A 16,090-nucleotide genomic window follows, 5' to 3' on the forward strand; every position below is an offset into this window, starting at 1 on the left:
GGGTTTTCTCATCCTCCCAGAGCCTTTTTCTTTTTTAAGCAGTAGCAGCCTGTGCACAGGAGGCAGGATCCAGGAGGCGACGGAAAATGGAAAATAACTGTGTATGTGTAGATTTGTGGTTCTTTTCTGGCATCAGAAAAAGAGAAATCTTTCTCTCGAGCTGCACTGCTTTGATTTTATATGGGATCACACTAGCATGTTGCTACAGAGAATTAGGCCCAGCTACTTTGCGTTTAGCAGAAAGTATTAATTGCATTTTTTTTTTTATAGACTTGGGAACAATCCATAACACATATTTTATATTTACTAACTTAATATATATTAGAAATTATAATTTATTTAGCATTTAGGATATATTTTAATAAGGTATCATTTAATAATTTATAATAAAATATAAATTTTAAAATAATTTTTATCTTATATAAAGTAAGATCTAGCAAGATTTCCAAGCTACTATATCCTTGAAGAGAACTTGCTGTCCCCTGTCCTCCCTGGAAACCAGAGCCACACTGACACCTTCTCTTTGTAAACAGCAACAGCAAAGCACCAAGTTAAGGATCAGAGTTTTTCACTGGCCTCTGTTCCAAAAATTCATTATTTTCTGAATGCCAGATAAGCAGGAGCTCTGGCTGCTATCCCAACACTGGCTTCACCCAACAAATTAATTGCTTGTACCGTGTCCATTACAGTTGTTCAAAACGACCTCCAACTGTGCACGGCAGCATCATGCTACATTACCAAAATTTGAAATATTGTTTTATTTCTCCTTTCTGCTAGTCCATTGCTCCTTGTTTTGCTTCCACTGGTTGGTTGTAACACGGTTTTGTGTTCACCCTGCCAGTTGCCCACATAAAAGCAATGTTTAATTATACAGCATCTTTGAAAGTAGATGCGGGTAAGATCCTCCTGTGATGGAAATTGCGTAGCTCCCCTGAAGGATGCCAGCTATGATGCTGATTTCTTTCTGGCAAAATCTTTGCTTATCCAGTAACAATTTGGCTCAATCCATGATCTTATTTGACAGACAAGTTAAGATATATTTTTGAATATGCTTTTGGATGTGTTTAACCACTGTTTACTTCTAAACAAATTCTCTTGCTAAAAAGATCAGGCTTGGGTTTTGTTTTTTTTTTTTCTTTTTTTTTTCATTTTGTTTTGTTTTGTTGGTTTTTTTTGTGAAGCAAACTGTCACTGGAGGAGATGGAGTGTGGGAAGCATGCAGGCAGGGGAAGTGCGCTCGTGGGCGGTAGGAGCGTGGGTGGGCTTCTGGCTTCTGGGTGCCTGGTCCTACAGCGAGGGGTAATAGTGCTCACGCGCATCAAAACCCAATGCCGACCTCCCCTGCACGTCATTCTTTGGGTGAGAAAAATAGAATAGCTTCGTTCTTATCACAGGAAGTCTACAGCCTGTGCTGGTGTGAGCGCAGTGCTCTCGCGGTTGAACCAGGACATCTAAAGAAAGCGTTCACCAGGTTCTGGGAACTTAGCGAGTGACTTGTGCTGGGAATTTGATATAATAACAAGAATGACTAATTGTGAAGTGAAACACAAAACGTCACATTGAAATGACTTTCCCACCATTCCCATATGCTTCTGTCAATATTCCCATTAAATACATAAAATGCTGTTTTACTGTAATAACATTGCTTTCTGGGAGTCATTTCAGATTAGGGCTACAACTTGAACATGATTTAGTATGTCGTAACTCAAAATTCTCACTGATGGCTTTAAGAGTGGGTGAGATCAGTTTTGAGTGGACATAATCTAATTTTTGCTCAGGAACTGCTCACTGAACCCACTTAGTGTAGCTGTTCTGGTGGGCCGTAAGTGAGGAGAGGATTTTTTTAGGTTCAGTGGGATATGGGCTGTTACGCAGCGCAGGTGTGATACGCTCATGGTGGTATTTAGTCAGTGTTGTCTCACCTCCAGGTATTCAGTAATCCAAACTAAAATGAAATGCTTCTTCAAAGTAAAATATGGCAGTGACAGATGCACAGGCTATTATATTTAGTTTCTTGTCTGAGAGGACCAGATTGAATGTACGTAGCTGATTGCACATAGCGGATGGGGATCAGGTACGGTGAAAGGGAGATTACTGGCTATTTTAAGAGTTAAACTTAAAAAGCAGGAAATTGAAAAATGATAAACAAGGTTTTTTTTAGGCGATGTCCAATTAAACTGTGGTACTCATTACCATGGGAAGCCACTGAAGCCAAGTACTTAGCAAGAGTGGAAGAGGGACTGGGCACTTTTATGGATATCAAGAATATCCAGAGTAATGATTAACTATATCAATTTTTGTAATGTAATTAGAATAATTTTTCATGCTTCAGGGCTTAAACCAATTTCTATATATGAGAGACCAGGATGAGACTTATGGTAGGAACAGATTAAAGACATCTGCATACTGCAGAGCTCCTGCCTTTTCTTCTGACACATCTGCTGCTATTCCAAGACAAGGTATTGGGCTAGGATGGACCTGGGTCCGCCTTGATCAACTGTGTCATTTTCTAGGTTCCCTTAGGGAATCTGGTGTGGAATATGTAGACTAATTTTTTAGGTAAAGCTGGGTGTGAGGAAAAGGAAGATGAAGTAGACAGCAGATCGGTTTTCTGTAATTTTGAGAGGACAAACATGTTGAACGTAACTCCAGATTTTCCCAAATGAAAAAAATAAAGAGAGGAAGCATTCAAAATCATGACATAGCTTCCTGCAAAAAAAAAGATTTATTAGAAAAGATTACTTATATTTGCATCCTTTCTGAATCTTGAGCACTTAAGACAAACTTGAGTCATGCTTGCAAACTCTTCTCTACAACCACTAGAGTCAGATCTTTTTAATAATAATAAATACAGCTAAGATTCTCAGAGAGGAGCTTGAAGTGGGCAAGAGGTAAATAAATGCTGAAGAGCTTACACTTTAACTGCGCACATTCAGGTTTAAAAGGGGGGATGGAGCTGATGTTACCAAGGAATAGCTGAGAAGGAAATCACTTACACTGTGCAGCAGATGAACTGACATAAAGAGTTAAGATGTGCGTGGGCATCACGTGATGGTAAATGGTCACTGCGTAGGCTGCAGCTCGACTGGCAGAGGTTGGAAGAGGAGTGGGTGTCTGACCCTGGGGCTGTGGGGCGGCAGCAGCCAAGCCACCAGCGTCTGTGAACCCCCTCCGCATGTGTGTGCCCCGTCCTGCATGTGAACTTTCCACTCAGGATGATGGTGGTGGACAAGTGCAGGTCTCTCAGGAAAGCATGGCTCTGCTTTCATCCAGTGATGAACAGCAATGACAAACAACAAGGCCTGGGTGACGGCACAAGCTGGATCATGATACCCAAATTACAATGAAATAATCTCTTACGATGTTTTCAGTCCATGGAAAAACTAAATTTTGGTCCCAAGCCCCAAAAATATAATTTCTAGTGGAGAACGCCAGCTGCTTTTATTGTTATTTATGCTTGTTACGTCCCGGCCCTACTGCAAAATCCTCTGACCTGCTACGTCTGTCCAGTACTGCTGCTGTTCTCCAAACCTCTCCTTTCACCAAGGAACATGCATATGCCTTCTCTGGTCATGGTGGTACCAGTTGGGAAACCTGGTTGTAGTAACTTCTGCCAAATACAAGTGGACACAGAGAACCAATGTACAAGGGAAAGAAAAAAAATCTGAAAAATATGGTAAGGACACGATTTAAAAAACACAGAGCTTTTAAGGTGTTAAAATGCCTTAATAACTATTGGAAGCTGTGTCACTAACCCCTAGCCAGCTCCATCTCAGTCAAGACCTGACCACCAAAGCCACCCACTTGTGTCTGCCAGACTAGTCGTGCTGCAACATTTCAGTATTGTGACATAAAAATTGGCTAGGCTGAAACAGATAAAAACCATCAGTTTTTACTGATGTTTTTTACTGTTACAACAGTAACAGTTGTGTTGCTCTGACTTCATGTGTTGGAAATTAAGCAATCACTGTACCTGTCTATTAGAGAGTTACACTTCAGAGTTGTAGCTGGACTAGGCAGGCTGAACCACTACACATCGGGTGCTGCTTGTCCAGTGTGTGATACGGGCCAAATGATGAAGAGCAGCTTTACTTGATCTGGTGTTTATGAAGAAGGAATTAAAGGTTGTCTCAAAAAAAATATCCTTGGTCTGGGGGGAACCAGGTGTCAGAGATGTATTTTGCATTACTCTTGAATTGGGAATGTGACAGGGCAGGGATTTGCTGGTCAGCAGGGAATGGCAACAGGTGTCATCTCCTTGGATATTATAGTTTTGGGATGAAGGGAACAAAACCAGGATGTTTCGGCATCCTTGAGATCTCGGCATGCCAAACAAAAATGGGTCTGGAGATCGTAAAATAGAACAAGATCAGCTGCATTACTTTGGTTTTGGGAGTATGGGGTTACATTCAAACTCCTCCTCCTCCTTACTGGCTCCATTGGTACCCACCTTAGTGGGGAGGAGGATCTCTTTTCTATGTCAAAATCCGGATTACTGTTTTTGATGCAGTAGGCTTGCTACAATGCTCCTGCACTTGGGCGGCAGGCTTTGGCGCGCTGGCTGTACTCGCCCGCCGGGCCCCGCTGTGGTCCCAGCTCGCCCCGCTGCCCGCGCCGGCACTGCCGGTCCCCGCTAGCTGGGGGCGCCCGCTGCCCGAGGCTCCGCTCCGCTTCCCCGCCGGGAGGAGGAGGAGGATGCTCCAGTGGGGCTGAGCGGGCGTCCCCCCACGGAGGCGCCTTTCGCGGCTGCTTCCGAGGCGCGGGCAGCCGCGCACCCCCGCGCCCGGCTCCGGCCCCCGGCGGCGACACCCAGCCGCTGCCGCTGCGCTCCAGATCCGGCCCCGGGGAGGGGGGCTGCCCCGGCTCTCCCCTTCCCCGGCGCCGTCGGGGTCCGTCCGGCCCCCGCACCACCTGTAGCGCCCCCCGCCCGGGGCAGGGCTGGTGGAGGGGCCGGGGCCGGGGCCGCCGCCCGGCTCCGTCTCCATCCCTATCCCCGGCCCGGGCTCAGGCGGCGCGGCCGCATCCTGCGCAGCGGCGGCGGCGGGCGGGGCGGCGGAGGGGGCGGGAGGCGGAGAGGACCGGCCACCATTTAAAGCGGTAGCGGCGCGGCGCGGCTCCCCAGTGCCGTGCTGCCGCGGAGCGCCGCGGTGGCAGCCGCGGCCAGGGCGGGCGGGAGCGGCCGACCCCCCCCCCCCCCGCCCATCCGGCCCCGCCGCCCCGGCCCCTCCGGGCTGCATGAAGGCGCAGGGGAGCCCGGGCGGGAGCGCGGGGCATCGCCCGGGGCATCGCCCGGGCGGCGGCGGCGGCAGCACCATGGTCCGCCTGGGCAGGCTCCTGCGGCTCCTGACTCTGATGAAGTTGCCGTGCTGCCTGCTGGAGTTCCTGCTCTCGGAGGCGGCCCAGGGTCAGGAGATGTACGCGCCCCACTCCATCCGGCTGGAGGGGGACATCACCCTGGGCGGCCTCTTCCCCGTCCACGCCAAGGGCCCCCCGGGCGTCCCCTGCGGGGACATCAAGAAGGAGAACGGCATCCACAGGCTGGAGGCGATGCTCTACGCCCTGGACCAGATCAACAGCGACCCGGACCTGCTGCCCAATGTCACGCTGGGCGCACGCATCCTGGACACCTGCTCTCGAGACACCTACGCGCTGGAGCAGTCCCTCACCTTCGTCCAGGCTCTCATCCAGAAGGACACCTCCGACGTGAGGTGCACCAACGGGGAGCCGCCCGTGTTCGTCAAGCCGGAAAAAGTAGTTGGAGTGATCGGGGCGTCGGGAAGTTCGGTGTCCATTATGGTGGCCAACATCCTCCGGCTCTTCCAGGTAGGGCTGCGCGGCGCCGGGCCGGGCGGGTCGCGGAGCTCCTTCCCGGCCGGGCCGGGCCGTGCCGCGGGGCTCTGCCCGCCGGGGACGGGCGGTGGAGCCGCCCGCGGCTGCCCGCCGCTTTGAACTCCGTCCGTGCCCCTTCAGGTGCTTCATTTGCCTCCCCTCCGGAGCATCTTGTTTCCCTCCCAGCCACCCTCTCTGTTTCAGCATCCTCCGCCGTCTCCCTTCTCCACGGTGCATGGCACTTTCTGGATTAATCGCCCCATTTGCAAGAAGCAATCCGTGAAGGGAAAGGAGGAAGGAAAAAAAAAAAAAGGCGGTGTTTGAGATGGGTTTGCATTAGAGAGAAATATGGCTCGGCAGAGATGCGGGCGCAAGGCAGCGGGGGGCACGGCCGGGACGGGCTTCGCGCATGAAATTTCCGCGCCGTGCGAGGGCAGGGTGCGGGCAGCGCCGCAGCCGCCCGCGTCCCGGGGTCGGGGGGGGTTTCCCCGGCGGCACTTGGCGGAGACGGGGCTGCGCTGGACAACTCCATGCACCCAGCCGCTTGCCGGGGCCGGCTCGGGCCGGGCTCCCTCTGCCCTCCCGGAGGGTACGGAGCCAGCCCAGACCCTCGGTTGGGCGGAGGCGGCGGAGGGGATGGGCAGCGCGGCCGTCCCGGGGGCTGGGGGTGGCTGGCCGGGCTCCGGCTGCAGCCCGGGAGCGCCGCTCCGCTCCCGCAAGCGCCGAGGGCTGAGCAGAGCCGGAGGATTAAAGAACCGTGCGTGTGTGTGCGTGTGCGGGGGAGATGCGCTGCAGCACCTGCCCGTTCCGTTGCCCCCCCGCCCCAGGGCTCGCTGCGATCGTGCCCCTCTCGGCGCCGGCGCTCAGCCCCCCTGACTGTCGGGGCACGGAGACCTGTCGTGCCCCGCGGCTGCATCCTCCTGCCCTTCGCCGGCGCCCCAGGTCCGGGAGAGCGCATCTGTCCGGGGCTGAGCCGAGGTTTGGTTCCCCGGCAGCGGGGGTCGGGGGCCGCCGGCGGGGACGGCCCGGGGGTGAGGGGTTCCCCCCGGGGCGCTGGGTGAAGCCTCCGGGGCCCGGCAGCGAGCACCGGGTGCTCCTCGGCAGCGATCGCGGGTGCAGCGACAGCGACAGAACCGCCACCAGATGCATCGTGAGCAGCGGAGTTTCTCGCTTCCTATCCTACGCCTTCGCATGCGGAAGGTGGTGGTGGGGTTTATTTTTATTTTTGTGCAGCGGGCGGAGAGATCCCCCGCTTTTCCCAGCTGGAAACTTGTGAGGTTTTCACGGCAAATCCACTCTGTGCTGTCAGCAGTCGTCGTTACTCCTTATTCCCATCTGGCTGTTGGGGCCAGATACGGCCGTCACATGCAAGACAAATGGAGCGATGTGCCTTCTCCCATCACTGCCCTTTGCACTGCCCAGCCGGACTCGGTCCTGTCCATTTTCCTGAAAGAACATTAAGGATCTGGTTTTGTTTTTCTTCCTCGCCTCCCCCTCTTGGCAAATTAAAATGCGACTTGTACTGCTTCTGGATTCAGCGGTGTACTGAATCTCTAACAATTTCTGTGGCTTTAACATGAGGGTCTTTGTACTGAAATGCTGCCTCCGAGAAGGCAGCCCCACTTGTGTGTGCGAGCAAGCTTGGCATCGCTAGGTACACTATACTTATTTCTGTTCGAGACTTCTTGCATTACAAACACCCCTTCCTGGGCTGCAAAACAGATGATCTCATGTTCTGCTTGAGCTGGAGCTGAGAAGCTTGGAGGGATGCGAGTGGTGCTGAAGTTCTGCTGAAGTACTGGTTCAGCAGACGCTGCTGATCTGCTGTAGACTTCCACCAGCCAGTAAACTGAAATTACCCAGCTGTTTTCTACTGAATCTCATTCAAGAGCAAATCCTGGGCACTCTGTACTGAGATCTCGCTCAGAAGGAAATCCTGGGCACTGGGAGCCTTTTGTATAATGCCACAATACCTGCAAAATCTTTGGTGATAGGTTACGTAATGGAGTTTGCAGAAAATAAGACATTTGGGCAGTTACTGCATGTAGAGATATTTATATAAATCTAAATATTTTAATGAATTGTGACTAAGCATCTGTTCAAAATTGCTTTTTAACCAAATCATTCAGAAAGCGGGAACTGGTACATACTGAGAGAGATTTTACTGAATATGTGTTTTACGGCTCGGTTCTGCCTTCTTTAAGCAGATTTTTCATGCAATAAAACTGTTCCCTATTTTCCTCTCCTCCTTCAAAACACAGTTCAGAACATGTCCCAGCAAGAGAGAAGTAAGAAATAACGAACTATTTTCAGAGAAAGGAGGAGAACTGGACTTGTTAAGCAACTAAGTACTGTCACGTGGCGGTGGGTGAGAAGCTATAAGTTATCGGGAAGAAAAAAAACAACCAACTACCCAACCGTGAAAAACTTGTTAACCTAAATACTTTCTCAAATGCATGAGCTGTTGCAGCCAGCTTGCTCCTCGTGGGTCACTGTAGGTTTTACTGACTGTGGCAGTGGTGAAGGGTGGGTGAATGGCTCTTGAACACTTATGTTCTTGCCCAAACTGGCTTTTCACTAACCTCGTAGATGAAAACTGTTTTCATCTGTGGAGGCCTCTACAAAGAAATCTTACTCACTAGTGTTTACATTTCTCTGACAATAACTTGGAAGGGAAGTATTTGTACTCTACCTTAATGTAGGGAGGAAATACATGTATAACCCATACAAAGCACAATGAGGTTTCCTCAGCCAGCTACTGATGCTTAAGGGGCTTTCTCTCCAGGATGGGTAAGTTTAGGCTATTCATCTTCCTCTCTGCAGGTGAAGTTAGGATCTCTCTCCATGCAGCTCACCTGTCTGTTCCCAATCTAGCACAGAGGTTTGGGAGCATCTTCAGCTAATCCCAACAGGTGGATAAGCAGGGGGAAGCAGTACTGAGGTCCTCTGGTTTGAATTCATCCATGTAATTACTGTTTGAAGTTTTGTAGAAGCATTCCTTTTGTAAAAGATGATGTGAAGGATCTGCATTAGACTTGGGCTTTTTCCTGTGTGATGAAAGCAAAAGTCCCTCCCCCTGCCTCTGTATCTCTCTCCCCACTTATCCCTGAATTGCACCTTCAATAAAAGATGATGGGAATACTTGGGGCGAGGGGATTTTCCCTGGAGCTGTGGGGATGGCACCGAGTCCCAGCTGTGCACAGCTGCTGCTGGAGCGAGGAGAAGCCATAACCCCGACTCTGCCTGCCTTTGACTGACGTGCTCATGCTGATGGAGCGAAGCTGTCAGGGCTGCTGAGACGCAGGCGTAGTCAGAGTGGGTCATTGCTCTCTCTGAGTCACAGAGGACGTGTCGATGCATTGGAAGTGGGCACAGGAATTGCCAATGAGGGCACTGTGTCTCCTAAGGCCAAGTATGTGAGGATTTCTCTTTGAAAATTACAACTAATGAGCGATGCAACTGCCCTGCACAAGCACAGGGTTTAGCGGAAGGGGGAGGCTTTACACCCAGGTTCAATATCTGTCATTGCCATGAACTTTGTGTGGGACCTTCTGTGAGTTATTTCAGTTAAAATGTTGAAGAGCATCCCAGCTGCGCATCAAGGTCCCATCTTCAGGAGCAAGTTAGACCCCACACCTGAGACGTACTGAAGCACAGTTGGATGTTTGACTCACTTTTGAAGAAAACGCAGACGAGGTCTCTCCAGTTTGGCAATGGCTCACCTCGGAAGGGGTCAAGCTGCGGGTGCCTTCAGCTGGATGCTTTATTTTTGCATTTAACTTCATCCTCTTCAGAAGCAGAGATGCGAGTGCCCTGGCAGGAGTTAATGTGAGACAGCCCTTTCTATGTCCTTCTGTAGAGAAGACCTCGTCTTCTCCTCGGGGTTGTGCCCCATCCCTGTCCTGGACAGGGAGGGACTGTTAAACTGTGAACTTCAGGAGCAGGGCTGAGTGGGGCAGGTGTGCTGCCCAGCAGCAAGGGCCTGCGTCTTTGCTGCGGGTCCTCAGATTAATGAAACAGAAGGGATAATATAATGTGTGGTGGACCGTGGAGATATAAATGCATAAATATTCAAGTATGTCAAATACAGTGACTTTTTCAAAACACAATTCTATTAGAGCATGCCAATAAATAGTATGCCGATTGTAAATTAAATATCTGTTCTAAAAATAAAACAGAAACAATTTGGAAAGCTGTTTCCAAAAGCATCAGGGAGTTCAGGGCAATATGTTCTTAGACTGCTAGTTTTGCATTGTAAAAAATATCGTTATTTCATAGTGTCATAGCTTTCCTTACAAATTTAACTCCATTAAATTCAATAACTATGCTGAAAAAAATTGCCAAATGTTTCATCTGGTTCATATTTTCTGGGAGTAGAACCATGCAATATGGGGAATATCAGCACATTGATTTCTTTTTTTATACTGGAAAACTAATTTTTGGACTCCCTTAGAACTACAGACTTCTCATTACAAGCTTTACTAATGAACTAATTACTGCTTCAGGTTTCTGTCCTCAGTGGATGTAATTTTAAATAGTCAATCAACAATCGTTCTTTCTTGTCTAAATACCTTTTTTCCTTTATCAGTGATGGTTCTTGTGGCCCATAGGGGTGCGTTACCAAGCCCCTTCAGGGAACTGTTTAGAAACCAGCATGGGATGAAGGAGTACAATGAGATGGGGAGTGTAAATTGAAATGCCCCTTATAGCCCTTGGGAGCTTGCGGCTATATTTCCTTCTGTGGGCACCTTCGTACTAAATGAGAAAGATGAAAGTTGCAATCCTGCCTTCTGCTCTAGACACAATGAAGCCAGTAGAAATGTGATTATTTGGAAAGGAATACAGCTTAAAAGTGCAGCTCTGAGTTGGATGCTCCTTTTTTCTTAGAAAAGGGTTTGCATTTTCCAAGTCTCTCCGAGTGAGGATATCCTCTTTGCCAAAGTGGTGGTAGCCGCCTGCATCACCAAGCTGTGGCTGGCTGAGCTGCAACGTTCGAGGTGCTGTGACTGATATCGATGGAGATTGTGGTTCTGTCTCAGCTTCTGGCTTGAGGGTATTAAATTTGGCTCTCGGCAGTCATCAGTGCTTCTTCCTGCTGGATTTGCAGCATGGTCACGGGGAAGAAGGATGAGGGCTGTATGAGAATCGCTTTACAGAATGTGTGATCCCATGATTTCAAGAGAAGCTTCTTAAGTGTTTGTTTTTTAATCAATTTTGTGCTGCTCATCTGATCAGTTCCTATAAACTCCTTCACTCTACAGCAAAAGTATTTGAAAACTGATTGTTCCTCCCTCTCTCCCCCTTTCTTTGTTTCCTGCAGTAATATGGGATATAGGCCCAAAGGTTTCCATTTGTATAGGTTCTGGGTGCAAAGCCAAAGGTTCATGCTGACACCCCTCCTGCTGAATTTGACTTAATGAGATGGTAGTAAATGGCCAATTTAATTTACTGCAATGTACCTGCCATGGGAGGACTCTTGGTTTATCACTGGTGTTTGGGAAGAAAACTAACGTACTTTAGCACTATTTTTCTCTAGATGCTAATATATTTTGAACTCATTACCAATTTATTACATTTTCCTATTCTAACATTTAATAAGTCAATACTGGTTTTAGGAAGTGGATTAATGATTCATTTTTTTAAAAGATATTTCAGGAAAACTATGCATTTTTCAGTTAGACTCCCATAGAAAATTTAACAAAAAGCTAAAAATAGGAAACAGTAAACTTCAGTTCTTTGCCTCTTTTCAAAAGATGGCTTTTGTGTTTCTGAGCAAGCTTTCATTTTCATTAGCCTCTAAATATTTGTCCTTGTTGTTACTGATGCACCTAATACATGTCAACAAGCTGAGCCATGCCGTTCTACTGTATTGTTGTTGAAATATTAGGCTATAGTTAATAAATGTGGAATCTTACTTCCTCTGCATGAATCAAAAGTAAAGGAAAATCCTTGCTTCAAGAATTCACATGTTTCCATGTGGAGTTGCTAATGGGAGGTTGGAGGTGCTATGAATATATTTTTCTGGAACATGGTGTTTTGGAGGTAAAATTCATTTTCTTGACAAGGCAAAATTCAATATTAGCAATAATCTCAGCTCTTAATCTATTTTTGAGCATCTCCCTGTAGACATTAGGTAGAAGGGACTGCAAAGGGTCATGTGGAAGAAGACTGGCTCTGCCAGGAGAGCGATGCTTGCCCATGGAGAGAGACAGAGAGGGATGATGGTGCTTATATGAGCAAAGGATTAGCAGATAATTGGGGATGGTGTGGGGGGCAGCACAGCGGGATGCTAGAACGTGTCAGCTTGTACGGTGAAAGCATATATTCAGCAAGTACATTTGTGCAATTCCCAATTTACTCTTTGAAATGAAATAAGGTCACCTCTTTGGAATGACAAATGGAGGGATCATTTTAAGGCATTAATTTTTATGAAAGAAATATTGATCTTGTTTTGAATCTCATAACACTAATACTGTAAAACTACATGTACTATATTACGTATTTTATTCTATTAAATGAGTTTTGCTTGGAGGCATTAAAACCATCCAACACAATACTCCACATCGTAATATCAGATGTTGTTATTTCTATTTATAGTGATATTCAGATTAATCTCAATGAGTGACAATGCTGACTGTCCCAGACATAGGGCTGTGATGAATTTTATCATAATATTGGAAGATACGAAGCATGTAATTAAGGCTGTTTGGAGAGCATGGAATCCAATATAGTCAGGTCATTAGTGTGGTGGAGTGGGTATCCAGGCAGAGAGAAATCTGAAGAAAACAAGTATTTCTAAAGCCTTCCTTGTTACAGATGATTCACAAGGTCCTATAAAGCTCTTCTGCTGAAGGCAGGAGAGGTACTCTGAATCATCACCAATTTAGCTGAGAATAAGCATAGTCCAATTATGGACCACTAAAATATGGTAGCCCTGCCCTGCCTCAGGCCACTGGTCACTTGTGCACAGTCATCACGCATTTTACCTTGCTGGAGAAACTCTCATACCTGCAGAGCTAGCATAGATCTTCCATGCAATTGTACTACATCAGGAAGAGAGACTTCAAATGACAGAAATTAATATGTAGGAATGGTCTAAAAGCTCTTTAATTTCTGTGCCCCATGTCATAGGGCCATCGTGCTACACCTGCACAGACAGCATAGCAGAGGTTGCCGTGGCACTTTTTTTTTTTTTTTTTTTTTTTTTTTTTTTTTTTTTGCAGCTTGGGGGCTGCTGAGCATGATGGAACTGGTACTGAGGGGCCGCCTCTGGGCTCCCATGTGCTGTATTTTGTAACAAAGCCCTTGCCGGCACTGTGTACACACAGACCCGGTGGCAGGGTGCAGGATGGTGCACCCCAAGCACGCCTACAGCGGGGTGGCTATCGAGACCTTCACATCGAGGTCTCACTCCTTCTCCAGGGGGCAAGTGCCTCCATTTGACAAAATTTAACAAGTGGTGGTGTTACATTTCCAGAGAAACCGTAACTCCAGCAGTATTGCCCAACTTCCCTCTAATTTAGTCTATATTGTGATAAGTGTTGCTTTTGCTGTGTCATTTGCGATGTTTGGGAGAGGTGTTAGCATGCTGTATGTATGCGAGTGTGTTGCAAAGTATATATCCTCTTGTTCCTTGGCTGACGGTGTAATGCAAGCCAATGCCTCACTTCCAAGTACTTTTAAATGAACTTGGCAAGCATGCCCAAACCCCTGTGAAGTGCTCCTAATTAGAGATTGCCTTTCTCCTTGCGTTGAGATCATGTGAAGCACTCAGACTACCTTGACTCTGACTTAAATGGGAAGAGAAGGCAGACTTGGGAAACCTTCCCTTCCTAATGCCATGATGCCGATATCTGTGCCCGGTGTGGCACAGATAAAATCTTTTCACATGTAGGGCACATCAAATAGCTCTATTTTTGTTAAAAGGATAGCCTGACCTGTGGGGAGACAGGAGAAGTCTTGGGCTGCAAGATTTCATTGTGATGATGGTTCTGCTTCATGTCTATGAATATGTTTCTGTATGTAGGTGTTTTTTATATATATATAAAAATATATATATACTTGCATACATATAAAAATTTTTTTTTTGTAGATATTTATGCTGTAAACATAAGTGACCTGTCTTTTAACATCTTGCTCAGGGATAAGGCTGGGAAGGGGAGAGCAGGCACCAGTGCTGGGCCATGGTGGGCAAGGACAGGATGGAGCATGCCTCCGCTTTTCTTGCCTGCTGCTGCTGTCAGTGTGCTGACAGCCATGTCACCTGCTTGTTTGGCTTTTCGATTCTGTCTGTCTCGCATTATTGTGATGTTAGGACTCAAAAGAATCAATGATGTCTGATTAATAGAGAAAAGACGTGTTTAAGTAATACAGAGCCACCTCAACGGCATTCAGCAATACAGTCAATGGGTTGTGTTCAGGCTTGGCTGTTCCTACCTGGGAAGCAAGTGAAGGGAGGACAGGCAGAAACCGTGATGGAAAACAGCGGGAAGAGTGTGGAGAGGTCAGTGTGCAGCTCGTGCAGGGTGAGAGGGTGCTGGAAGGAGGATGCTCTGCGGGACCAGCTCTCCCTCTCCTCCCATCGGCAGGAGCCTCAGGTCTTCCCCCGACAGCAGCTGGGGCGGCTTTCTGGACCCTGGCATGGGCAGAGGGGATGCACAACAGGGCCGTGGTGGCTCTTGCCTTTGTGGCAGGCTACTGGCCATGTGCCTGCCACCTTGGTCTCTGCCTAGAGGCTGCTCTGATGGATCAAAGGGAGAATCAAGGTTGGGGTGGAGAAGCTGAGAGTGGTCACTGTGCAGCACATTGCCCTGGTAGGGGAAGCAGCCAAGGTCAAGTCTGGTATCTGCACAGCCCTGTTCAGTGCCAGGTGGTGACACAGGAGTCCCAGGGAGGACACAGCCCGGTCGGCATGTCACATGGCAGGTAACTGGCATGGGGCTGCTCGCCCTAGCCGAAGGGCAGTGCCTTCCTGGAGTTGCTTTACTGCTTCCAGTTCAAAAGCCAGATAATCTGGACCTGGCTTTGGTGTGGTCCCTGTGCTCCCCTGCCTGCTGTAGATATGCCCTGAAAATTTGCTCTTACAGTTTTACAGCTGTTTCGGGCTTTTCACTTGCAGGTATAACAACTGCTGACAAAGCCAAAACCTTAAGCTGTAGTTGTCCTGAAAAATGACTCTGATCCAGGTTCTCCTCAGGTGGGTTGATACAAACTCGTATCTCCACTTACTTCCTTAGAGATTTCACATTTCTGTGGCCGATAGCAGGATGTAGCAAACAGCCCAGCGCTGCTTGGGGTGCCTGCAGCTGGTGGGGTTCAGTGATACGAGCCCCGTGGAACGAGTGAGCATTGCCACTGTCAATGCTGCAGCCTTGATGGGAGCTGAAGCGCGAGCCAAGCTCTGTGCTGTCTTTAAACACTCCTTATCACTGGAAATGTAAAAAAGTTGATCGTCACATGGTTATACATGCTTTCCAGGGCTAGCTGGAAAAGTCATCTTCTTTGTTCATAAACCAAATATAGTTACAGAAATGGTGGTGTAAAAGTGAATATAGATCCCTGCATGTGATTTTTATAGCAGCCATCTATTACTAGTCTACATGAAGGCCCTAATCCTAACTTTTCTTAGAAGAGTGCCCATACATAAATAGGACTATAAATCAAAGATTGTGGAGGACAGAAACACACACTTAGCACAATTTTCCAGCGTTTTCTTTGGATGCTCCAGCACTGGCTGATGTTGGTGGGAAGGCAGCAAGCTGGACAAGGATCTGGCTGATTCGCTTGGACAGTTTCAGGCATCCCTTTGTCCGGGTACCGTCCCCTTGACCTCCTGCTCTGGCCCCTCATGTGCTCCCCTCCTGATTTCTGGGGGCAGAGGTTATCGGCGTGGTTCCTGCTGCCTTCAGCAGTGGTTCTCCGTACTCATGGTGAATCACTGATCTGAGATAGGACCCATATAGCCAGGCTGGTCCTAGCAGATGCTTCCCTAAGTTCTTTTATAAACTTTTCTGAAGAATATTCTACAACCTCTGTGAAAGACTATTTTTTTCCCTCTTAATAGTCAGCTTTTATCCTCTTTGCTGGAAATTTTCCGGGTTTTGTTTTGACTGTACTTTCACAGCAGGCTATGAGGCTTAAGTGCAACACAAGATGCAATAGATATCTTCCTAAAGCAAGACTTTTGCTCTCCCTTCTATGCTGGAAGTTAGGTACAAAAAGTAGAGATTTTAAATGCTTTAGTGGGAGAGATTTATCCGCG

General features: G+C 47.9%; 1 protein-coding gene across 2 annotated transcripts in view; it reads left to right on the forward strand.

Moving 5' to 3' along the window:
• Positions 1–5,235: 5,235 nt before the first annotated feature.
• GRM7 (glutamate metabotropic receptor 7) overlaps positions 5,236–16,090 on the forward strand; it is a gene marked incomplete at both ends in the record, with an annotated part of 312,840 nt that continues 301,985 nt past the window's right edge. Inside the window, one exon of one of the 2 annotated variants that reach the window (XM_082321677.1) lies at positions 5,236–5,823. In XM_082321677.1, coding sequence (XP_082177803.1) covers positions 5,236–5,823 — 588 coding nt within the window. The remainder of the gene's footprint in view (positions 5,824–16,090) is intronic. The other variant, XM_082321678.1, reaches the window with a different exon arrangement.

Source organism: Platalea leucorodia (assembly GCF_965183815.1).
Source record: "Platalea leucorodia genome assembly, chromosome: 9".
Taxonomy (NCBI): Eukaryota; Metazoa; Chordata; class Aves; order Pelecaniformes; family Threskiornithidae; genus Platalea; species Platalea leucorodia.